The 26991-nt window shown below is 34.6% G+C and overlaps 2 protein-coding genes across 5 annotated transcripts; one reads left to right on the top strand and one right to left on the bottom strand.

The window, feature by feature from the left end:
• The first annotated feature begins 208 nt into the window (after nt 1-208).
• LOC120119688 (protein CHROMATIN REMODELING 4-like) lies at nt 209-15376 on the top strand. Of its 4 annotated transcripts, none has more exons than XM_039139492.1 (12): nt 209-742; nt 925-1005; nt 1820-2153; nt 2784-2885; nt 3003-3842; nt 6787-6888; nt 6979-9726; nt 10532-10689; nt 11394-11508; nt 11718-11800; nt 12217-12847; nt 12945-15376. In XM_039139492.1, exons 3-12 carry the CDS (start codon nt 1944-1946, stop codon nt 14994-14996), a joined length of 7041 nt encoding a protein of 2346 aa, XP_038995423.1. In that variant the 5' UTR covers nt 209-742; nt 925-1005; nt 1820-1943; the 3' UTR covers nt 14997-15376. The 4 variants fall into 4 exon arrangements, with proteins under 4 accessions (XP_038995423.1, XP_038995424.1, XP_038995422.1 ...); XM_039139494.1 differs by lacking the exon at nt 925-1005 and having other exon boundaries at nt 231-742; nt 1844-2153; nt 6979-7009; nt 7088-9726; nt 11715-11800; XM_039139493.1 differs by lacking the exon at nt 925-1005 and having other exon boundaries at nt 209-430; nt 1844-2153.
• A 7929-nt stretch (nt 15377-23305) lies between these two features.
• Nucleotides 23306-23872, bottom strand: LOC120120084 (VQ motif-containing protein 22-like). Its single transcript, XM_039139826.1, has one exon. It carries the CDS (start codon nt 23870-23872, stop codon nt 23306-23308), a length of 567 nt encoding a protein of 188 aa, XP_038995757.1.
• Between the last annotated feature and the right edge of the window lie 3119 nt (nt 23873-26991).

Genomic DNA, 26991 nt, shown 5'->3' with positions numbered 1-26991 from the left:
ATTAAAAGAAAAAGAGAAGATAAAAAGGTTGGCAAATGAAAGAAAGAGGCGGTGAATATAATACACAATACGAGGGTTCCATAAATCCAACTATCCAAGTGGAAGCAAAGTGGAAGCAATGGATGGCGGCGATTACGAGGATTCGAGAGCGAAAGTAAAGCAAGTTTCTTTCGTGTGCTGTGGGAGAAGAGAAGGAAATTTATAAATGCGAACGAATGTACAAAAAACAAAGAAAAAAAGACAAACAAAATAGGAAATGGCGTCTGGTGAAGCCACGTGGCGTATAATCAGTGGTTAGGTAGGAGAGAGGAGGGAGAGGAGAGGAGGAGGAGGAATGGCTGCTTTCCCTATCCACTATTCTCTCTCTCATGCGCTGCCATGTCAGAGTGGTAACCCCGAACGTCCCCTATTAACCCGGCGAATCCGTATCGTATGCTTTCTTCTCCTCCCTCTAGAAAGCCTCAATCCTTCTCTTTGCAACTTCTCTCTTTGTAATTTTTGAGTTCGGTTTATTCTTGTTATTTGTCAATTCTCTCTATTTTATTTCGTTTTTTCCCTCGTGTTTTCGCATTTTCTCTCTCTTTCTCGTATCTCTCTATTTGCTCCATTTTCTCTGCTTTGCTATACCCTAATACCCCTTTATCTCTCATCCTCTATCTGTCTATATTCACTACATCTATCAATCTGTTACTCTTGATATTGTTCCACTTGGTTTTGATTCTTTGATCCACGAGGGATGTCGGTAAGCTTATTTTCCTATCTGGGTATTGCTTGTTTTCCTTTTTTTTGGCTTGGGTTTTTCTAATTTAGGTGCTTTGAGTTTTCTGATCTGTCTATTCTGATGTTTTCTTGCATTTTCCGTGTCGCTTTTCATGTTGGGAGGTGTGTGTTTATGATTTGATTGAAATTTGGTAGTTTTTGCAGTCATTTGGGAATTGGGGTTCTGTGAGCGAGTTTGTTAATGAAGGCGAGTTTGTTCAAATGGTATTTTTTTTTAACTCCAATGTAAGTTGAATGTTTATTGTATACATTGAATTTTTGAAACATAGTGTTATTTTGCTTTGTGTTTCATGAAATCGTTTGGTTTCCATGTTTTATTTCATTCATAGACCAGAATAGGTAATAGGTCCTAGCTGTTACATTTCCCAAGCTGTTTTGATTTATCCTTAAGATTTAGGCTTGCATTTGTTCCTGTTGCTCGTTCAATTGAATGTTTAGGAATGTGTCATACCACCGTCATTGCTGTTTTTTTAATTTTAATTCTTCATTCTTTTCATCCCAGAGATGATGCCTGGATTAATTATGCTACTCCTATCATGTTATCTGGTTCCATTGTTGCCACCGCTCTATATATAATATAGATTTTGACTTTGGTTTTAATTATGTTCACCTTTTTAGCTGAAACCTTAGTGTCTTTCTTTTGGCATATACATGGATTAATTCTTGGGTTTTGGTTTAATGAACTTTTTGATGTTGGTACTTCAACTTTGACATTTTAGAAACAAACAGCTGAAAATAAGGTCGGCTTTGATGTTGCTAAGTAGGATTAGCAGCCGGTGAAGTTCGTTGAAAATTAGAAATAACTAATCTGAAGTCAATTTTGTTTGAGACGTTTAGAAATATGAACAATTGAGGAATTCAATATCATGGGTTTATGTTTTGATGAATTCAATATGATTTCCCTCCCATCTTTCTTTTTTTAATAAATAAAGTTTTCTTTCTTAACGTGCATGCTTCACCCTTCTTTGGTGTAATAAAACCATTGTTTCTTCGTAGCTGTTTTTCTGTCTTGTAACAAGTTATATTGCCGAACATGTAGGAATTTCACCTTGATTCTTTGAAGGAGCTAAGATTGCATATTGGAAGCTTCATTGCTGTGTCTGTGACTTGACATGATTTCTGCTGCTAACAGCCACAATGTTAATACTCATGATTAAAAAAGGATGAAAGATACCAGTTCATTGAATACTAAAATGATTAACCGAAATTGGGTCTTGAAGCGCAAACGAAGAAGGCTTCCATGTGGTCCATCCCTAGCCATTGGTAAAGAAGAAGACTTAGCATCAGAATCTCCAAGGAGTTCTTTAGCTAAACGTAGGCTGAAAGGAGAAAATAGCTCCAATCAGCTATCCAAAAAGAAGGGAAATGATGGGGTATGCCATTTTTGTTATTGTCCCTTCATTTAGTTGTTTCCCTCTTTGCAATGTGGTTCTTATCTTATCTTATTTTGATTTGTTTGTTCGTGGTGGATGCTGATAAACTCTCTCCTTAGTTCTTTTCTGGAAAATGTTCTTGGCGATATGTTCGATTTTTACTCAAATTTTGATTGATCAAGTGTTATGAATTTAGCTAGATGTTTATTGAGTATCAGAATCAACATGCCAGCAATTTGAGTTATACATGCTGTTCAATATAATTTTTCACTCAAGAGAAAACGGGCTCAGAACACATTTTTTTCCCGTTGCAATATGGTTAGTGCACTTCTTGTATGCATCAATTCATGTGATCTTGAGTACTTGTGGGTTCTGACGATGATTATGGATTGTGTTTTCAAGAACGTTTCATTGTTTTACATGTCTCCCTCACCTTGCTTTGCTTGAGAAATGTGTATACAATTTTGCTGTTAGACAATCATTATACTGTGTGTATCATACAGCAGAATTGTGTGAGGAACAAAATCCAGTGGAATGTACATCCATTTGCAATGTCATGTCTTGACTGTGTTTTTAGGCATATTTAAACTGTTTCTGACAACTGTTCTTGGCAACTTTTATTGTCCCCAGTACTACTATGAATGTGTTATTTGTGATCTTGGTGGCAACTTGTTGTGTTGTGATAATTGTCCCAGGACTTATCATCTACAATGCCTTGATCCACCTCTTAAGGTATGACATTGCAGCTAACTTTAAATGATCCTTTTTGTTTTATGGCTACGTTAGCTATTATTTTTTACTCATTTTGTTTCTTCTCTTTTCTTTCTTCTATTGTATTCATGATTGCAGCGCATCCCAATGGGGAAGTGGAAATGCCCAAAGTGCTGTAAGACAGATCCACTCAAGCCCATTACCCATCTGGATTCAATTTCCAAACGAGCAAGATCAAAAACTATCAAGACAAAAGCTCAATCTGGAATAAAGTCAGCTGCTACTGAAAAAGTGTCCCGAATTTTTGGAACGTCCATTATTGCAAAGAAAAGATCCTCCTCCAGTAAAGGAAAATCTGATGCAGCTCATATAGAAGTAGCTTTTAACCCAAGTCTTACAGCCCTTGGTGGTACTAATGAAGGTGGTTCATCTTGTGTGAATGTTGATGATGGAAATAAGCCTGTTGCATCTCCAACAGGTACATCTGCTGAAAGGAAGTTAACTCTTGTAGCTAGTGGCTCATCATGTGTGAATATAGAAGATAGAGTGAAGCCTGCTGCACCTCCAGCAGGTTCATCTGTTGAACGAAAGTTAATTCCTGTAGCTGGTGAGGTTTTATCTCGTTCCAAAAGCACAAATTCAGAGCAAAATGATGAAGCACCTGGACCGAAACATGAATTGTCTTGTGATAATGAGTCTTCCAAAAACAAACTTGTTCTTGCAACTGGTATCACCACAAGGAAAGATAGAAAAAGAAAGCAGAAAGTCGGTAATGAGGTAAGTCAAAAGAAGCATAAGAGAGAAAAGGGTAACCGTGCTGTTAGTATTTCCAAAAAGAAGGGTTCCAAAGCGAATAATATTGGTTCTGGAACTAGTAAAACTCATCAGAAGCGAAAATTTGTTAGCCATGGGATTTCTGCATCTTTGTCAAAGGATGATGATGGGAGCAAGAATTTAGATTCTCAGAATAAAGATGAGGTATGTTATAATCTTCTAGGTTCACCCCAAACACTGGGTGGTTGGAGTGATGTGGGTTAGAAGAAAAACAACAATAATCAAAATAAATAAGGCTGAACAAACGAGTAGGAAAGATGTAACTCAAGAAAATACTTAGGGTTAAGAGAAATCTCTAGTCCTTTCTATTAATTTAAAGAAAAACAACAAGATAATTATTTTGGCTGTAAAGCCTATAACTTATTTATATAGGCTTTCTTTCTTGCACTCAAAGTTTTAATCCTACCCCTAGATTTAAACCCTGGAGATAATTAATAATCCTAACCCTAGTTTTAACCAAAAATATATCTTATAATCCCAGTCGTCTATCTATATGTCTACTAATTTATTAATAAGAAAAATAATAAAATAACCTAAAAGTAAAAACTCCTGCATCATTCTCCTCAGTTTGGAACATCTTGACTCTGACGAGAAGGCTTTCACCACTTAAGTATAAATTACTCGGTCAGCTCTTTGTATGCTCTTTTTCATGTAATCAAAATAAGCCCAGAAAAATAAAGCTGAAAGTCATTGAGTGTTTCATGTTGCATTCCTGAATCAAGAACAAATCTCCTCCATGCGTGTAGACATACCAAGTAACCTTTATTTTCCTTTTCTGCACCAACATAAGGGTCTTTGAAGCATAATCAGAAGTATACAAGTCCAAGTGTCCAATCAACACATAACTATTGTCTCAGAACAAAAAACGAACTAGGCCTAGATGCTTAAACAAGTAATTGTTGTTTGGATGCCAAGGAAAAGAGTCCTAAGATATTATTAACAAAAAATCCTTATTCATACATTTTCATGAATTTCATCCTCTAGCAATTGGCTTGACATCATTTAAATTTGGGTATCCAAATATTCTAGCACAACTTGCCTCTTTAGGGAACTCTGGAACCTTCATATTTTCTTGCTTTTTCTTGAGTTTCGCATTGAATTCTCTCTTGGCAGAATTTTGATTTGATTATAGAAATTGAATCAACTCCTTTTTTTCTCGTAGATCATCACTCACTGTTGTGTCCCTTGAGATATTGTAGAGATTTCTGACTTGCTTCCATTCCTTTCCTTCTTCTGAGACTTTGGTTGTCATCACGCTTTGAAAAACCAAAAATTCTCTTTGAACCAGATACACATCAACTTCTTCATTTTCGTTAGGATATTCTTTTTTTTTTTTTTTTGATAGAATATAGGCCTCATTAAAAACCCCCTTCCTATCCTACATGTTACATAAGTAACATGAAGGACAAAGGAAGGAGGAAAAGAGCGCCTCTGAATTGTATTAATCTTGAACATAACATACAACCAATCCATAACCATGGTCTGCTTATAACATAAGACTTAACAATCATAGACACAAACTGCAGCAAAAAAAACAAGCCCCTTAAAAAACAGAACACCCCAGCTTAATAACTATAACTCATAACCACTGATCATCCTATACCAGCTTTTGCCAACTCATCCGCTTCCCAGTTAGCAGCTCTCACATATGCACATTGTCATGAAAAACGACTTCACCATGAATACCATCCATGTTTAATTCAAGGGCATCAACTAACAGCTCCATTCCACCTTGTACAACAGGGTTTATGGGTTCAGCATCATGAAAGGGGATTTCTTCATCACCTTAAGACTACCTTTCGGTATGTGAAACTGGTTGAGGGAACCTTTCAGAATCTCCATTTGGGTTCCCCCTCGTTGCTGTTGCAGCCAAGCGTAAACTACATGAGGCAATTCTTCGGTCAAACGTCATACCACAACCAATTCTGTTTCTTGATACTGATTTCCTTCTCCTCGAGCTTTAACACCTCCAACTACGGTTTGACAACAAAGTTTACTCTAAACTCTAGATCTGATGAGGCTCTAATTACCAATATTGATGTGGATAAGAAGAAAAACAACGGTAATCAAAAGAAATAAGGCTGAACAAACGAGTAGGAAAGAAGATGGAACTCAAGAAAAAACTTAGGTTAAGGGAAACCTCTAGTTTCTTTCTATTAATTCAAAGAAAAATAATAAGAAATAATTATTTTGGTCTTAAACCCAACAACTTATTCATATAGCCTTGATTTCTTGCGAGTGAAGTTTTAATCCTATCTCTAGATTTAAACCCTAAAGATAAATATTGATCCTAACCCTAGATTTAACCCAAAATATATTTTATAATCCTACCCGTCTATCTATACGACTACTCATTAATTAATAAGACAAAAATAATAAAATAACATAAAAGTAAAAGCTCCTGCATTGTGGAGGTTTTTTTTTATTATTTTCTTTCATTTGCTTAGTTGAGATTTGGAGTGAATGTTATAGAGGATGATAGTGGTTATATGTTTTCTATAATGAGTCATTATAGATATTTTTTACTGTCCTCTAGAAGTTTTTGTACTTAAATAGATTCTTCTTTCTGAAAAGTAATATCACATATGTGATTGGTAGAAAATGTTGGTCTAGAGTAGAGTTCTCAGAAGTATAATTGGGAAGAGATAATAGCTGGATAGTTATGTCTTCTTAACTAAACATGTTCTGCATATTTTAACTAGAATGTCTAGTTGACGTTTTCTATTTATTTTAAGTTGGTGTTCAAGCTTTTGGTTTACATCAGGTTGATAAATGTCCTTAAATCCTGCTGTCTGCTAATTATTTCCCTATTGATGCATAAATTTACAGCTCCAGCTTTGATGGTCTTCTTTCTTTGGCACTTGCATAAATTTATGTCTCTGTTTATGTTGGACATTGAAGTGTGACTTCCTAAAGTTAATGTCATGAGTATATGATACAAACATTAACTCACTAGTTTATGATTTCTTACAAAATAAAATGGCTGTCTTCATATGTCAATATTTCTCATTGCTGATGATCACATCATTGTGACTACTCTTGATATTCTTTCTGCTGATTGTTTAAATCTTGCTAATTTCTTGAGAAGAAGCTTCCCGAGGGTGCAACACACCAGCCTGTTGAATTGGATAAAGGGACTCCGAATGTCCTTCTGATATCTGAAGACAGTGTTCCTGCTGAACCTCTGCAGGTTAGTTCACTTATCTGTATTGGTTAAAGACTTGCTTTTTTGGCTAATCAGTTGCCTTTTTCCCAAATTTCACACTTTTCTGCTTCCCAGGTTGATCGAGTTCTAGGATGTCGGGTTCAAGGTGATAATACTAGTATTTTGCATCATGCATCTGCAGAACTTTCAGAAGATGTGCTCTCTGATGACTTTGTAATTGCAGTAAATCGAAGAAGACTTTCAGAGAATTCTTTTTGTGATATGGATTCAGATATTGTAACTGCTGAAAATCTTACTGATGGTTGTCCCAAGACTCTGAAAAGTTCTGATAAAGAAGAAAGCACAAAAAATGATGTCAGGGTGGATAAAATGAATGTGTATAGAAGGTCTGTCACTAAGAAATGCAAGGGAGGGGATTCTGTGGACTTATTGAGGAAAGACACCAAGGATTCAGATGGTGCAATCATAAATGGTAAGGATCAGGATGAATTTGCAGTAACTGCAGAAGATCCAGGAAAAATAAATGAAAAAATGGTAGTAGAAGAGTTCAATCCTGATGTTAATGTGAAAAGTCATGATACAACTGAAGCTCCAAAAGTTTGTGAAACGCCTACAAAAGCAAAAGAGATGGGTGTAGGAAAGGAAATTAGTAGCAGTGTTGAAAATAAAATCCAAGAACCAGCTGTGACCGAATCTGCATGTTCTAAAGAGGAGATAATATCTTATGAATTTTTAGTTAAATGGGTGGGGATGTCCCATATCCATAACAGTTGGATTTCTGAATCCCAGCTGAAATGTCTAGCAAAGAGGAAACTAGACAATTACAAGGCCAAGTATGGAACAACTGTGATAAATATCTGCGAGGAAAAGTGGAAGAAGCCTCTGCGAGTTATTTCTGTCCGTGTTTCAAATAATGTCCAGGAAGCTTTTGTGAAATGGACTGGTCTTCCATATGATGAATGCACTTGGGAAAGGTTAGATGAAACTGTTCTTCAACAATCTTCTCATCTGATTGATCAGTTTTATCAGTTTGAACGCCAAACATGGGAAGTAGATGCCACTAAGGATGATGCTTGGGCAAAGGGGGAACAGCAGCGTGATATTGTTACTTTGGCTGAGCAACCTAAAGAATTGAAGGGAGGCTCACTATTTCCGCATCAGCTTGAAGCACTCAATTGGTTGCGTAGATGTTGGCATAAATCCAAAAATGTTATACTTGCTGATGAAATGGGGCTTGGAAAAACTGTCTCTGCTATCGCCTATATTTCGTCACTTTATTTTGAGTTTAAAGCTACTCTGCCATGTTTAGTGCTGGTTCCACTTTCTACTATGCCTAACTGGCTTGCTGAGTTCTCATTATGGGCCCCCGATTTAAATGTTGTGGAGTATCATGGTTGTGCCAAAGCAAGAGCCATCATTCGCCAGTATGAATGGCATGCTAGTGATCCAAATGAATCTAGTAGGAAAACAGCTTCTTACAAATTTAATGTTCTTTTAACTACATATGAAATGACTCTTGTGGACTCCTCTCATTTGCGTGGTGTTCCTTGGGAAGTTCTTGTGGTTGATGAGGGTCATCGTTTGAAAAATTCAGAAAGTAAGCTGTTTAGCTTGCTCAACACATTCTCTTTCCAACATCGTGTTCTATTGACTGGAACCCCACTCCAGAATAACATCGGCGAGATGTATAACTTGCTTAATTTCTTGCAGCCAGCTTCCTTCCCTTCTTTATACTCATTTGAGGAGAAATTTAATGATCTTACAACTGCAGAAAAGGTGGATGAACTGAAGAAACTTGTTGCTCCTCATATGCTTCGAAGGCTTAAAAGGGATGCCATGCAAAATATTCCTCCTAAAACTGAACGAATGGTGCCTGTTGAGCTGTCATCCATTCAAGCTGAATACTACCGTGCAATGCTAACTAAAAACTACCAGATATTACGGAATATCGGGAAAGGGGTTGCACAACAGTCGATGTTAAACATTGTGATGCAACTGAGAAAGGTTTGTAATCATCCATATCTCATACCAGGTACTGAGCCTGAGTCTGGATCACTAGAGTTTCTTCATGAAATGCGTATAAAAGCTTCAGCCAAGTTGACTCTGTTGCATTCCATGCTTAAAGTCTTATACAGAGAAGGCCATAGAGTTCTTATTTTTTCACAAATGACTAAGCTTCTTGATATCCTTGAGGATTATTTAACCATAGAATTTGGCCCTAAAACATATGAGAGAGTTGATGGCTCTGTTTCAGTTGCTGATCGTCAAACAGCGATATCAACGTTCAACCAAGATAAAAGTCGATTTGTTTTCTTGCTATCGACACGTTCTTGTGGTCTTGGTATCAATTTGGCAACAGCTGACACAGTTATAATTTATGATTCTGATTTTAACCCACATGCTGACATCCAAGCTATGAATCGGGCACATCGAATTGGACAATCAAACAGACTTTTGGTATACAGGCTTGTAGTTCGTGCCAGTGTAGAAGAGCGGATTTTGCAACTTGCTAAGAAGAAGCTAATGCTTGATCAGCTGTTTGTCAACAAGTCTGGATCCCAAAAGGAAGTGGAAGATATTCTGCGATGGGGAACAGAAGAACTCTTCATTGATTCTTCTACTGGGAAAGATTTAGGTGAAGGTAATAACAATGAAGAAGATGCCCTAATGGATACAGAACATAAGCACCGGAAGAGGGTTGGTAGTCTTGGAGATGTGTACCAAGACAAATGTACAGATGGCAGCAACAAGATTGCGTGGGATGAAAATGCAATTTTGAAATTGCTTGATCGTTCAGACCTTCAGTCTGAAACAACTGATGTTGAGGGGGATTTGGAAAATGATATGCTTGGCTCAATAAAGGTGAGGTATTGTACTCATGTATGTTGAAGTGTCTGGTTTTGTGTTAATACTTGATACATTCATTGGCTGACGAATGCAATGATGTGTTGTACATTTTTTTCTCTGCATGAGAATGATATAAATCGATGCATATGTTTAAATAAAATTTGGAATTACTGTTTTATTGTTTCTATATTTTCTGTTTGCAATAAAATTGTCTATTTAATTGATGTCCCCCCCCCCCCCAAAGTTGAGCTTAAAATGTATGATTTAGTTGGTCAAAGTAGGAGCTTCTGGGTATACCCCTTAATTGTTGCGAGCTGTTCCAGTTTAGCAAGCCTAAAGCTTCCTGGTAGCTTTAGGTTATTATACGGATTTTTTGCAGGTTATAATTTTTTTTATGCATACAATCTTGAATGTTATTGTCAACTATTAGAACATGCTGTTGAGGTTTATTGAATCTGTTTATCCTTTAAATTTTGTTGCCAAGAGAATTCATGCTTATGTGAGAATCTCATTTTATTGTTAAAATTGATAGTTTTTTCAATGTCTTATTATCTCATTATGCATTTCAATGTCTTATTATCTCATTATGCATCTTTATTTGGCCACCATTTGAGGGGTCTTAAAAGTAGCTTCTGATTGGACTTTATTTTCCTTGGGAAATTCTTATAATTCCTAATACTTTCTTTTGAGTTGTTTGGTCTTATTTGTGGTTGTGATAGACTTACCTAATTTTATCATTTGCACTTATTCTAATTTCAAGGAAAGCAGTAAAATCTTGTTGTTTCTTTTATTGAACATTTCCTCATTTCTTCATGTGCAGTCGGTGGAATGGAATGATGAAACAACAGAGGAACCAGGGGGAGGTGAATCACCTCCAGCTGTTGCTGGTGATATTTCTGAGCAGACTTTGGAGAAGAAAGAAGAAAATATGTTAAATGGTACTGAAGAAAATGAGTGGGACAAACTTTTGCGTGTGAGGTGAAGAAATCCCCCCCCCCCCAAACCAATAATTTATTTTCTATAAAAAAAACTGTTGAACTAAATGTTCCTTACATTTAAATGCACAGGAAAATCTAAGTTCGCACATGAAAACTCAGTAGAATAGTTGAGAATATGATTAAAATCATGTACAGCATACAATCATGGAATGAGTTCAACGGCTAGGAATTTGTGTTTGTTGAACTTATGAGGACCTCCAGGCATTCCACTAGGATGATAAACTTATGTTTGGTGCGAGAATAAAAACGCTTACACCTTTTAAATTTATTGAATTCATTTCTTTGGAGAACAACCAATGCAGTTAACATTGATCTGTAAAAATCTTAAATGATAAGTTGAGGCATTCCAGACATTTAGCCATCTAATTAGCATACATTATGTGTACTTTTCAATAAATTTCTTTCAGATGGTATATCCGAAAGTATCTTGTGTAGTTTAAACCTGTTGGTGCATAAAGATTAATTTATATTACACTTTTGTTATAGGAATAAAAGTTTAACAAAACCTAGTTGAAATGATTCATATATTATATGCAATTGAACTTTTTTGGGAGACAAATACTGTTGAACTTCTGTTAAAGAACTGAAGTGTAATGTCACCAAAAACTTGATTTTTCACTTTGGCCGTAGCTTTTTTTTTTTGTTATGGACTTGTATAAACTTTCTTTGATTTACTGTGTACAGGTGGGAGAAATATCAAAGTGAGGAGGAAGCAGCCCTTGGTAGAGGGAAGCGGCAAAGGAAAGCTGTCTCCTATAGAGAAGCTTATACTCCCCATCTCAATGAAACCATGACCGAGGTACATCACTTCGCTTTCTGCATTAGAATGCATGTGAAACTGGCTATCTTTTATCCTTGATATGTAGAACTTTTCAAAATATACGGAGACCCTTGCTTTATTCCGCATTCACGTGCTTGCTTAGTAACCTGTAACTTGAAAGTAGCCTACATTAGTTCTTGTACTGGTTATTCAAGGTGTTTGCACCTTGTTGTTTTGTTGAAAAGCAGAGTGGTGGTGACGAAGAAAAGGAACCAGATGCTGAGCCAGAGCGGGATTATACACCAGCTGGACGGGTCCTTAAAGCAAAGTAGTAAGTTCTAATTCCTTCTGAGAATTGCACTTTCTGAATTTTCTATTGAGATGCCATTAAAATGGTTTTTTGAAATGACTTCACTAGCAATAATTTGAATGCATGTTAGCTGACAGATTGTTAAATGGGGTAAGTGAATCCGTATGATACATTGGAGTTAAACTGTTGTCCATTAGTAGAAAAGTATACTTGCTCCAATTACATGAACTCTTTGAATAATTTTGCATTCATTTCCACCCAATCTTTTACTTTCACAAATACAATTTGGTTTACTTTTCTCAAGTAGATTAGTAGGATAGATTCTTAATTGTTCAATATCATGGGTTAACTAAGAGGGAGGTTTTTAATGAGGCCTATTATTCCTATCAAAAAAAATATCATGAGTGCATTAATTTACTCTATATCCGTTTTGACAGTACTAAACTCCGTGCTCGACAAAAAGAACGGCTTGCTAGGAGAAATACAATTGAAGAAGCTCATCTCAGTGAGGGATTTCCTGGACTTGAGTCGGTAGCTCAGTTTCCTTCAGTGAATGAAAGAGATGGGGATCATGTTACTAAGTCAGACCAACAACCAGATAAAGAGAGGTGTTTGGTAATTGATTTGGAGGATGAGAAACTTGGTCAATCATCAGATGAACCAAAGAGGAAAGATGATTCAATTTTAAGGCTTGGGAGGTTTTCTAAACATAAAAGAAGCGGACAATTGGATCTTTCTGTTAATCTTCTACATCAGTCTTCTCCCGAAGAAATCCTTCCAAATATCAATCATCAAGGCATAAATTATAGCAACTCTCTACCAACAAATAACTTGTTGCCAGTTCTTGGGCTTTGTGCCCCTAATGCTAGTCAGCTAGACTCGTTTCATCAAAGCTTCTCAAGATCAAACGGTTGGAAAAGCAGGGCACAAACTGGACCAGAGTTTCCATTCAGTTTAGCTCCAACTACTGGACCTTCAACTGAGAAAGAAGCAAAAGGTCAAGAGACTACCATGGACAAATTTAAATTGCAAAATGCATTACCAGATAGTTGGCTCCCATTTAATCTGGTAACTCTCTTTCTCAGCATTTTGTTTTCTTTAGTTTTCAAATACAAAACCTTCCAGTCCATGTTAATATATAGTGACAAGAATTGTTTCCTTGCAGTATCCTCCTGCTGCTTCACAAGGAAAAGTTTTTGATCGGTTAGAAAGTTCTGGTGCTAGTTCTTCTGATTTTCAGGAAAAGATGTCGCTGCCTAATATTCCTTTTGATGAGAAATTGCTGCCCCGGTTCTCCCTTCCTACCAAAAGCATGATGACATCAAATCCTGACCTATTACCTAGCTTATCTTTAGGCAGTAGGCTTGATGCTGTGAATGAATCAGTGCAAGACCTTCCAACAATGCCATTGCTACCCAATTTGAAATTTCCTCCACAAGATGTGCCAAGGTATAATCAACAAGAGAGGGACATGCCTCCAACATTGGGATTGGGTCAGTTGCCATCCATTTCTTCTTTTCCTGAAAACCATAGGAGGGTGCTTGAAAATATCATGATGAGAACTGGATCTGGATCCAGGAACTTGTATAAAAAGAAATCAAAAGTAGAGGGCTGGTCAGAAGATGAACTTGATTTTCTCTGGATTGGTGTTCGTAGACATGGACGAGGTAGTTGGGATGCCATGCTTAGAGACCCCAGGCTGAAATTTTCCAAGTATAAAACTTCAGAAGATTTGGCAACTAGATGGGAGGAGGAACAACTCAAAATTTTGGATGGGCCGGCTTTTCCAGTTCCGAAATTCCCCAAGCTAACAAAAGCAACCAAACCTTCTACCTTGTTTCCAAGCATTCCTGATGGAATGATGACGCGGGCATTGCAGGGTAGTAGGATTGTTGCACCATCAAAATTTCAAGCGCCCCTGACTGACATGAAATTTGGTTTCAGTGATATAGCTTCCGGCCTGCCTCACTTTGAGCTATCAGATCAGCTTGGTTTGCAAAATGATAATCTTCCTCCTATTCCAACATGGAATCCTGACAAATCTCGAGCAAACTTTTCTGGAGATTCAGTTGCTGGGCCCTCTGACAGGCCAGGGCCGTCCGCAAATTTATCTGTTGAGAAACCTTTGTTTCTCAACTCTTTTGGAGCCAGCAACTTGGCCTCAAGTTTGAATTGCACCAGTAGCTTTGATTTACAGAGGAAGGAAGATGAATATGGTACAATGAAGTATAGGAAATTGCCTACTGTTCTTGATAGATCACTAAATTTGTTACACGATTCCCACAATAATGGTGGAAGCGGTGAATTTGCTAGCTCTGGGTTTCTCCCTGATCCAAATAAAGGGCTGAATCTTTCCTATTCAAAGGGAAAGGTAGTTGGAAACTGTTCTTCCAAGAACAAGTTACCTCACTGGCTTCGTGAAGTTGTTAGCGTTCCTGCCAAACCTCCAGATTCTGATCTACCACCTACTGTCTCGGCAATAGCTGAGTCAGTTCGTGTTCTGTATGTAGAAGGTAAGCCAAACATTCCCCCAATTGTGGCACCTGGGCCCCCTCCTCCTCAACCGAAGGATCCGAGACACAGTCAAAAGAAGAAAAAGAAAAGGAAGTTGCACACGTTTAGGCTGGTCCTACCGGATTCAGCTGGAAGTAGTAGGCTCTCTCCACCATGCTCAATTCCATTGACACCACCATTTCATTTGCTTCCACAATCAATAACTGGAACTGCAGGGCCTCCTTTGATTGCATCTGATATCAGCAGGCCTCCTCTTAACTTAAGCATGATGAATCCATCATCTTCATCGGCGTATCTAATTCCACCAAAGAAATCAAGCATGGGATTATCCCCCTCCCCTGAAGTGCTTCAGCTGGTAGCATCTTGTGTTGCTCCAGGGCCACACTTGTCATTAACTTCTGGCACTACTAGTTCTAGCTTACTTGATGGCAAACTTCCATTACCTATGCTTGGTACCGAAGTTGGAGATCCAGATTCACAAGGTGTATCTGAAAAAGGGAAGGCTAAACTGAGCCCACACATTGGTGATCAGGATCAATCTCCAGAGCCGGAGGAGAAACAAGATGAGCCTGATTGTGGGGATTCTAGCAAGACTAAGTCTGATCATTCTCGGCCTGAACAGCCTAATGTAGAGGAAATATCATCAGAAGGCACCGTGTCAGATCATCCTGTGAGTGACCATGATGCTGGTATACACGAGTAAACAATGAAAAACAAATATTCTTGATGTGCTCGAATTTTTGTAGGCGTGATGCAGTGAGTGATTAGCTAGCATATATAGGAATCATTTAGGACATCTCTAGCGTAAAGTTTGTGTAAGAGGAATGAAGTATATAGTGTTTCCGGCCCGTCATGGCTTTTGTGCCTTGGCTCCATTTTGCGTGCTCATGACTATTTGCGGCTGCCAACAATGGAGATTTTCATCTGCACAATGAGCTTCGTTGAGCCGATCTAACTGGGTGACAACACATTATTTCTATTTGGTTTGTAACTGCATCGGGGAAATGAAAACTCTCGTAGAAATACGAGTGAAAGACATCACACATCTTTTATTAAAGGTAATATGCCATTTTTTTATTAGTATGAGTGATTATCAGATAGTACATGTTCTGAATTTTTATAGTCAATTGATAATAAATACAAACAAACACTTTATAGACATAGTTGCGCGAACTTAAAACCTCTAAAGAAAATAACATTCTTCTGTACTACTAAAATCGTTCAATGGATTATGTTTTAGATTAAAGTTTATATTAATTAAGTATTTTGAAATTGAGTTAAAAATGATATTTCTTCATTTAGTTCATTTAATAAAAATGTTTTTCTTAATATAATCATACTTGTAGTATTGTACTCACATGCCCATTCTACCTGACTTGTTTGCATATTGACTATTGCATTTGCATGTTGCTGACACTTTACAAGTTCGAATTGTGTAAATGTCTCTAATTTTTAAATTGTTTATATTGTTTCACTTATAATTTATTTAATTATTATTGTGTGACGAAATGTTATTCGACTTCAAATTTTTATTATTTTAATATTTGAATGAAACTATTTATATTGGAATGATACATCCTGATTGAATAGAAGTGCTATATATTTTATGCAAGAACCATCTATAAAATCAAACTTATTCTTAACAATTATAGCTATGTGCATGGATCTAGTCCAAATGCTATAATTTTTAAACCTCGAAAGCTAATGCAAAGTAAAAAAAGTCTCTTACATGTTGGAAGGATGAAAATATAAAGGAAGCTTAAAGTTAACAATAAGATTTTGAAGATTCACCATATGGATTAAAATCAATAAAAAATAATATATCTAAGAAAATAAGATGAATAGGAGAAAATGCAACAAATCAGAAAAGAAAAAATTAAATACAAAATGATATATATATATATATATTAGGATCCATTTACACCAAATGCAAAACTAATAGTTTTACACTTTTTCAGGATCCTTAGATGAGGATAAATCAAATGATGTGATTAACTCTTTGTGTTTTTTTCTAGTGAATATCTTTTTATTTTTTATTGTTTAACTCAACCCTTGAGATTAACTCCTAGTGTTTTGATACCATATCAACGATGATTCAAGCCAATATATAAAAATAAAAGTGAAAATGATAAAAAAAAAATGAAATACGAGTACTTTGGAAAATATAAAGTATAGTCACCAAGTTTTAGTCACTTTTTTAAAGAAAAATTTGAGATAATTACAAGATAACATTTGCTTAAATATTTTCTTAATTTATTGATAACGTGTACATAGGGATGGGCATGGCTCGGGTCGGGTTTTTGGTCCACCCGACCCGACCCGAGAACAATGAATCCTCCACCCGAGATTCGACCCGACCCGCATGAAACAAGATTTCACCCGACCCGAACCCGACTTGATATATAACTTAAAAATATTATTTTTATTCAATAAAAACAATGACTTAATTGATAAAAAAATAATATATAAAGGGATATTATTGTAATTATACCTAAATATAGAAGGTAAAATTATATAAATTTTTCGGGTCAGGTCGGGTATTTATCACCCTAAACTCGACCCGACCCGACCCAAACATCACATTTTAAAAACCCGAACCCGATTTTTTTTAAAAAACCCGATCCAATCGGGTCAGAACCCATCGAGTTCGGTTCTATGCCCATCCCTACATGTACACACATTAAAAGATTTAAAAAAAATATTTCTTCTTACATTAAAACTATTCAATGATTCTCAAGTGCTTTTAAATAAGTACAGTTATTCCCTTTCCCATGTCAAGTGTTTTCCCGTACTAAAGTTACACCCTCACTCGTCAATGATTGCATTGAAAATGCACATAAAATTAATTGTTTTGAACTGGTGTCTCATTTACGAGACAAAGTATCCAATCAGAAAATTTACTATAGTTAAAAATGATCATAAAATTGGACATGCATATTACTGTGTGATAGGGTTAATAAACTACTGATTCTCTTAACTCTGATGATGGAAATGTAAAATGTATATCAATTTTCAAGCATGAAGAAATATTAATTTATTAATCTGTGTAATTTCTTGGAAGGTTTACACGTTCAATTCCGAAACTAGTGGTTTAAATCGTTTTAACCATCGCTAACAAAAGGGAAATAGACCGCACAAAATATATCTTCTGCATTGATGAGAAGAAATAGTTAACAACAGATATAGACAATTTTTTTTATTTAAATGGAGAATTATAATCGGTGGTTAAATTAGGGAGTGTAACGGGTCAGGTTAGGGTCGAATTTTTAGTCAACCTAATTCGACTCAAAAATATATATTATCTATCCGAATTCGGTTTGACCCGAAAATTATATATCCTCTATCTCTCTTAGATCTGACCCGAATTTTAGAGTTTAAATCCGACCCGATCCGATATAAAACAATGATTTTATAAAAATAAATATTTTTTAAAGAAATTACATTATTATTCTCAGATTGGATCGGATTGGAATTTTTTAACCCTCCACCTGAATCCGACCCGATATGACTCACCCCTTAAAAATCTGACCCAAGCTGGCCCAAATTCATTTTTTTTTAAAAAATCAACCTGATCGGATCAAATCAGGTCGAAACCCATCAATTTCGAGTTAAATTGTCATCCTTAGGTCAATTGATAATTCACCACTATAAAGATCTTCAGTCTTCATAAGGAAGAAGAGAATGAAATGATGAGTATAATTTGAAGATTTTCTCTTAGTCTCGGTTGAGAAGTTTTATGGTAATTTTTAATATTATATTTTTTAGTCTCGGTTGAGAAATTTCATAACAACCTTTAATGTTATTGTTAGGTATAAAATCATAATGATTATTTGAACGTTAATAGGCATAATAAATATAGCCAAACTAACAATTAACTTTGGTTATGGCTAGAAGCACTTAAGACCTAATATCCATAAATATTTTCCCAAAATTTTAATTGCAGAAAAATTATCCAAAGATGTTGACGTTTGAAAAATATTTTACGGAAAAGCCAAAAGGTACAGCACTGTGATTACGACAATTCTTAAACACTAACGATGAAGACGAACACAATTCAGATTCGGTACGTAGTTACTTTTATTGACTAAATCTCTTACTACTACAAGCAATAAACACAGTAATTTAATACAATGGGTGAATACATAGTAAGATGATAAAGGAATTGATAATAAAGCTAAAGCTCAAACTTCATGCCAGGAAAAGCACATCATCCATCACAAACCCTTGTGCAAACAAATCATCATCCAACTTAATTCTGTCAAAAGAAACTTCGCCTTCTTCTTCTTCATTTGACAGTTGCTGCTGGTACTGGTAATGGCACTCATATTGTCGTTGTTCATGCCTGGTGTCAACAAACGGCTGCGATAGTATCGGACCGTCATCCGAAGTAGTCCTGTAATTATAGCGGTGATCGTTCTTAGCCTTCGCATGTGCGAAATTTATATTGACAGGGCCTCTAGTGCTATCGGCGAACGAAATGGAGCTGCTACGACGACGGCAGCCGGTGAATTGTTGCACCAACGATTGAAAGTTTTTGGCATCGGCATTGAGGAGCGTGATGGGCGTTTTTTTAGAAGCTCTGGACCGTCTCCGAATAGGCTTCGATATAAAGCCCTTGGGGGCCAAGTGGCTGTCACCGGCGACAACAGGGGTTAACTTGTTTGCGGTGAGAGCGACCGCAGGCACATCGAACGTTTGTTGATTCAGTTGCATCCATTCAGAGGAAGAACCAGATAGGATCTCACTCATGGTTCCAAGGGCTTCTTTGCTAGTTCATAGTTATTAATTTGAAGTTATGTTTAGTTATATAGTATGAATATAGAGTGAGTTGGTGAGCAATGCATCATCAACATGGAGCTGGTCAAAGTAAGACATGTCAATTCGTGACTATTCTTAATGGATGAGAGCAGGATGGACCCTACGAGAGTGGTGAAACGATCCTCCTAAAAATTTTAAATTTATATATATATATATATATTTATTAATAATTTTTTTTTTATTTTTGAAATTTTATAATTTATCGTTCTCCAAAATTTTATAAATTCATCGCTCTAACATAAAATTTTAGTTACTTCTCAGAATGAGAGTAGGTGACTTGCTGCCTAAGGTTCTTTAATGTTTTATGTTATTTCGTGGAAGCAGCAGCAGTACATGTCAATGAGATCATCGCGTACAGATCAATCTCTCACCTCGTGTTCTGGTCAGAAAATTGTTATGAAAATAAGAAATCAACTTCATTTCACTACTTGCTTCTTACACAATCTTTATAAACGTTTTGACTCAGAAACATGTTCAATTTTACTCCCCATTTCATCATGGGAAAGTCTATCGTGCTGGCACCTTATTATACGGTTAAAAAAATATTATCGGTTTTGTTATTATTTTTTTAATAAAATTAGTAAAAAATTATCTAAAACATTATTATTTCTGTCGGTTTTATTATTATTGGGCTTTTTTATCAGTTTTGTTAACATATCCGATAAAACGCTACCGATTTTGTTATTTTTCTAGCGGTTTTGTTATTATTGGGCACTTTACCGAAAATGTTAAAAAACATTAATGTTTTAGGTAGAAATAATAATGTTTTAGGTAATTTTTTATCGATTTTTAAAAAAAAATAATAACAAAACCTTTAATCATAGTTTATGTTGAATATTTTTTATCATTAATTTTTAAAGATAAATTATTTATAATTTAACATAAATTACAGACTACGATCTAAGTAAGTCCTTTAATTTAACATAAATTACATCAATTCTTCACCAACCACACGTTATATATGTTTGAACTCTCCTAAGTAATTAATTACAATCTATAATCCTCATGGATTATCAATATAAATAAAAAATATTTAAATTATACGAAAATTTAAAATTTTATGAGAATGATTGTATTTGTTAATCCTTTGAGTCCTTATGTTGAATGAAGTTTGAGATGTATTATCTTCCTCATATAGATATAGAGTTTTTTTTTTAAAAAAATATTAGAATCTTATTAAGAGTAAGACCACTTAAATTATTTTATTTAATAAATTTATAATCCTTTATTTCAATAAAAAAGTATGATCGCATCATAGACATTAAATTTATGTTTGTTAAAGAAAGAATTAAGAATGGACAATTGTTTATAAAGCTATTGGTTAAGACTCTAAGATCACAAATTTATCACTCAAGTGTTAATATAACTTTGTAATTTTAAGCAGTAGATGAATATTTACTAAACAGTATGCTTTTTTCTTAATAAAAAATCTTGAAGAAAATTGATCATGACCAAACACCTCCTTTATTTATATTTATATTTATTATTTAGTTATTTACCTTCAAAAAATATATATTTATATATATTGTACATGAGAACTTCAAATTTGATAACCCTCATGATACATATAATTAAGAAATATAAAATTAAATTAATTTTTTAGCGTTGTAATTAAAAAATCCATTTGGTAGCAGCATGCGTGCATGGATAGGAGGAGTACAGTGCCGTCAAAAACCAGAATTAACGATTCCTTAGCTCCAAGTTTGAACAGATCCACCCTTTATTTTATTCACCTCGGGATTTAATTAGGATTAGGGTGCCACTGACTCAGTCATATGGAAATGTTCGCTTTTGCCTTGTTTCAAATATAGATTTAAGACGTTTCATATAATTTTTTTTTTTTCCACTATTTTCATATTTATTTTACTGTCGACGTGTGAAATTTGAAATATTTTTTTATAATCATATTAAAATACAATATATTTTATTAGTATATTCAACTATTCCTCATTGTCGATGGAAAAATTTGTGATTGTATATTAATCTATCCTTTTTTGATTTGATTTGGATGAAAGTCACGGTCAATAATTTTAGTGAACCGAAAAAAAATGATGTACGCCGTACGGTGCTCAAAGAGAGATCGAGAGAGATTTTTTCTCTACCAGGGATAGACGTAGAATGTTTTTATGTTTGGAGGGATGAACTTGACCTTATAAAAGTTTTCAGTGGTGAATTTGAATTTATAAAATTCAAGTGGTAAAAACATATTTAAAATATATATATATATAGAAAAAATCTAAAATATATAAAAAAAAAATTAAATTTTCAGCAGCACTGCTTTCACCGGTCCCACCTCCTTGGTCTATCCCTGTCTCCAGTCATATATGATATGTATATATTGGCTCATAATATTGATATTAAGTTTAGGGCCAAAATCATTATTTGTATACTGACATAACGTGTAAATATTTTGATCAGAATAAATTCGATTCTCAACGATTACCTCTTATATGCAAAGAAGGTTACAAGGAGATACAACTTTGATAAATTGACATTTTTATTCCTTTCACATATGGTTTGACTATTATCAGTATACATAAACCCTAATTAAGCTGATAAACGGCAATGGAAATGGGAGTGGCATATATCTTATCTGTACATTATCCTCAAAAGGAAATGAAATGGAAAATGAAGTGAAAGGGCGTTTGAGTGGAATTGATCATTAGCCAGTCGACCCAAGGTTCAGACTAAAACAAAAACAATACAATTGACCACTAATATAGTAACTTATATGTATTCCATCCCAACACACAACACCAAGTGGAGAAGCGTGAGGTGGAAAGTGGACTGCTTTGTACGTATTTGGTTCACTGTTTTCTATTGCTTTAATTCGTATGTTGACTAGCCGCACTTTCAAACCAACAACATTAAATTAAACTACGGCCACTTCATTTGACTATGTACCTCAACGGCTCAACCTACGGTTCTATAAAAAAAACTCTATAAAGTAGATAACGTAATTAATTTAGGGTTTATAATTTATGATTTTAAGTTAGGGTAGATATAGAATGATGTAATTAGACAACATTGATGGTTAAATCGATGCAAAAAAAAGATAGGGGTAAAAGTGATAAATTGAGTATACTACAAAGACAAATGTAACTCTTAAGCCATGTTCTTTCTTACGAATAAATGTGACCTTCTAAATCGAAAGAAATATAATACTTATATATAATGAATCTAGAATGTGATTAATATTAATCGTGATTAAATGAATAAAATAACGTGAATAATTGATCTAGTAAGTTAGTGTGATGGCCTAAGATATGTTATATATTTGGACTAAGTGTGATAAATCTAAATAAGAGATCAAAGGTTAAAAGTAATGACTACAAATTCGTAATTGGCTAGTATGTTTGAAATATGATAGAATAGATGTGTAGCACTTAACTTTGTCAGCTCAACATTCGGATTTCTTTGTTTGCATGTTACAGATCTCGAGGATTATGATAAGATAATAATATCATCGAAGGATCCTCAATGAGAGCTCCAAAATATAGTGATGAGGATTGAAGTAGACACGTAGAAGTTATAAATTTTATTTAAGTTCGTTGTAAATAATGTATTTATGTATTTTAATTTTTAAATAAAAGAGTTTCACTTTTGTAATTTCATATTTTTTATACCTTGTATATTTTATTTTAAAATTTTTAAATAAATTATACTTTATGATATTATGAACTGTGGATCACTTCATGATATTGGTAAATCAGACGGGTCGTATTTTTAATTTTATCGGTAATCGAATGTATATAATTTTCATAGCTGCAGTAGAAATCTAATTGCGCCACATTTTTTTTTCATCAGAATAAATGACACGCTATTTTCATATTATTGCGCCACAGTTTGGGTAATTATTATTTAAAGTTGGATTTTGGAAGTTGGGCCTCTCAATTGACATCAAGCTTTTGCATGTTGCTACCTTCCACCTACCATACTCACTTAAAGAAACTAAGCCCAACTTGTACGCATCCACCTTTTATTTGGGTAGATGAAACCGTGGACGGGAAAGTCTTGTCCGCCATTACTTTAACTCGAATGCATTACCATATGCATTGAATAAGGGTAGATAAAACCGTTGACGGGAAAGATATACAACTGTAGCACATGAACAAAGACATGTTTTTCATATTCCTAATCGAATTCAGACACACAAACACTGAAACTAAGTGATTTATGAATCAACATCCATCCTTACAAGAAGTAATTTCCATCATTTACATATCCATTGGAGTAAAGGACGTCCCCATTAAAAGCCTGTAAAGAAATATCATCCAACTCAAATTCGTCCAGGATCCGATCTGCGTTAGCTCTACTGCTAGAGTAGCTAAACAAGGCATCAACATTCCCAAACGATTGCTGCTGTTGCTGAGATGAGTTCTCTCGATGACTTTGTCGATAATAATAGTGGTTGCCAGCGGCTGGCATTACGGAAGTTGCAGTGCCGCTTATATTATGTTCCTTACCGAGAGCGAAATTCAAGTTAATCGGGCCTCTCCTGTTGGCTGAAAGGTGCGTTGCGGGGCAACCTGTAAACTGTTGCACCAGGGCTCGAAAATTGCTGGCGTTGGCATTGAGAAGGGTGGTCGGTTTTCTCTTTGAAACTCTAGGCCGCCGCCTTATCGGCTTCGAGGAAGAGACGGTACTTGCGGTTATTGCAGTGGCATCGGAGAATCCCGTAGACGGTGCCGACACTTCATCGGCACTCGTATGCTCGTAGAATTGCATCCATCCAGTGGAGGTTCCCCCAGAGGTGTTCATTGAGTAATATTGGTTGCTTTTTTGTTGTGCTTTGATTATAGAAAGGAAACAACCTTAGCTTCGACATGGTTAAATAGTGATAATCTGTGGTCAAAGTAGGATTAAATGGCTTGAGCGCAAAGCATATGATCTTCCTGGAAACCTCGTGTGTGTGTGTGTGAGTGTTAATATCAAGTGTCATCATCATATCACATGCGTTTTGGTTTAACTTAGACATTTTGCCTTTGGGTGGGTCTTTGCTTCTTGGTCAACCTATTCCTTGAAAACAACAAATGAGTTTAAATGTAGGATTTTTGTTGATCTCCGCTGATGTTCTGCTTTTCTTCTGCATTAAGTTGCATATATGCTGTTAGTAGAAGGGTAAACGAACAGAGTTTGATAAACTGATGTTCTTCTTTTCTTCTGCATTAAGTTGCATATATGCTGTTGGTAGAATTTCTTTCACGTGAAAGAAAGGGCTTAGTCGATGCTTACTTTTCTTTTAGGATTTCTTTTATAAACCATAAAAATAAAATTTACACTATTTTAAACGAATATTGATACAGCTCTAAAAAAATATCGTATATTTAATTTTAATAATACATTTAAAAAAATTAATCATGGATAACATTCACACATTTTAATTGCAGACATAGTTGCATAGGTTCTGTGAAGAGGAAACAATGGGGAAGTTTCACAATGTGAAAAGGACTATTACTATAATCTTTGATTTTGACTAAGATGATAATTGGTCACGTGGAACTAATAACAAAATTGACCCTTTCTTATGAGTCTTTCACAGCTCCAGTCAACCAATCAGGCAGTGATTTCGGTCCTCAAAAATAAAAATCATCTTTATAATCTCTCTTTAAGATTAAACATGAACCAAGTCAAATTTAGAGTCTGTTTGTTTAGCTGTAATTGGTTTTCCAGAAAATGAATTACTGGAATTTGAATTACTGGAATTTGAATTACTGGAAAATGAATTACTGGAATTTGAATTCTGGAAAATGAATTACATTTCTGTAAAATGAATTACATTTTTGGAAAATGAATTACATTTCTGGAAAACATATGGAAAACGTTTTATGATGTTTGGAAGATGTTATTTAAACATTTTTTCGGTATATTTTAGTAAAATAAAATTTTATAAATTATATAAATTATTTATTAAAGTAATAGTACTATATTATATTTTAAAAATATTAATTAGTATATTTTAATATCTTTACTAAAATATTATTGAAATATATAAATAATATTATTCATTATTAAATATATAAAAAAAATTATTATATATTATTAAAATAAAAATATAATATCTTATATTATTATAATATAATTGATTATTTTATATAATATTAAAAATATAATATTATATTATTATAAATATTAATAAATATATTTTAAATATTTTAATAATTAATATTTTGATGAAAATGATATTAAAATATTTTTATTAATATTAAATTCATAAAATAAAATTATTTTGAGTATTTTTGCTTTGAAGTGAAAAGTTCGGAAAATGACTTACGGAAAATGAATCCGTAAGTCATTTTACAGAAAACACAAAGGAAATTCTGTTACTAGGAAAATGAATTACATTCCGGAAAACGAATTACGTGAAACAAACACCGGAAAACGTTTTCCGGAAAACGAATTACGTGAAACAAACACGAGAAAACATTTTCCGGAAAACGAATTACGTGAAACAAACACGGGAATTCGGGGAAAACCAATTCCGTAATTCCAATTACGAGAAACAAACAGACCCACCCCAAATTATAATTAATAATTAAATTATATTTTATTGTTAATTCTAGTGGTTAAAGATTTCTAGGTAATTAAGTTTATTTAATGAAGTAAATATTTATTTTTAGGTATTAAAGATTAATTCTTGGTTGTAATTTTTTAGATTTATGTTGCAGATATAATTTTGTAGAGAAGTTAAAAAAGTATTTTGAGATATACTAGGTTTTGATATCTATATCGAATTTTTTGATACATGCTATACTATATATTTATATTCATCGTTTTCTCTATATTTATAATGAATTATTATTCATATCATCTATGAAAATAGACAAAACCGAACCACTTTAAATTTTATTTCTTGTGCATGTCTTATTTTATATTGATATTGGTCTAATTATTTTTCTACTTACAAATACCTACCATGAGCATATTTTATTTTATGTTGATATTGGTTTAGTTATTTTTCCGCTTACAAATTCCTAACATGATAATATCTTAAGTTTCAATTTTTTTTGAGCTTGAATCAATTTTTTATTTTTGATTTCAAATTCGAATTAAACTTGATAATCTTAAACTCACGTATTTTTGAATCTTAAACTCACGTAATTATGAATAGAGTCAAACTCAACTTTGAAAAGCCGATGTGGAACAATCATTCCAGAAAGATGGAAGCATTGTTGCTATGGTGGGTGATGGGATCAATGATTCTCCTGCTCTAGCGGCTGCAGATGTTGGTATGGCAATTGGTGCAGGGACTGATTTTTTCATGGAAGCCGCAGACTATGTTTTGATGAGAAATAACTTGGAAGATGTGATCACGGCCATCGATATCTCAAGGAAAAAATTTAGCCGTATTAGGTTGAACTATGTTCTTGCAATGACCTACAATATGGTTGCAATTCCGATTGCGGCTGGAATTACCTATGCTCTAACATCATGAATGCCCACCTGCCCATAAAAAATATATATTTTGTTCAATATACAGTCTGCACAGACTCTCGTCATGCTATCTAATTACTGGTATGAACAGATTAGATGAGTTCTCAACTTACATCCAACCAATACAGATGCAAAAGTCAAAACCGATGCAATATCGATCATTGAGAAGGGAGTATTTAAGAAAAAAGCCCATAAAAATCAATGCAATGCATATGTATCTCTGAGAAATTAACCTCTCTAGCAACAGCCTGAGCTGTCCTCCAATTATCCCCAGTAACCACGACAGATATGAATTGAAACTAGTCAGGCTGTTAGAAATTACCTCTGCAGAAGCCACCAGCGTAAGGAATTGTCCACGTTCCATCTCTGAGAAAACTTTTGCAGTTGTGACCTTAGCTTTGGCCTGGGTTAAAGTTCCAGTCTTGTCAAATATAACATATTTGACT

The sequence above is a fragment of the Hibiscus syriacus genome, unplaced genomic scaffold (assembly GCF_006381635.1).
Source record: "Hibiscus syriacus cultivar Baekdansim isolate YM2019G1 unplaced genomic scaffold, ASM638163v2 tig00110332_pilon, whole genome shotgun sequence".
Lineage (NCBI taxonomy): Eukaryota > Viridiplantae > Streptophyta > Magnoliopsida > Malvales > Malvaceae > Hibiscus > Hibiscus syriacus.
This window is presented reverse-complemented; position numbering and strand designations above follow the sequence as displayed.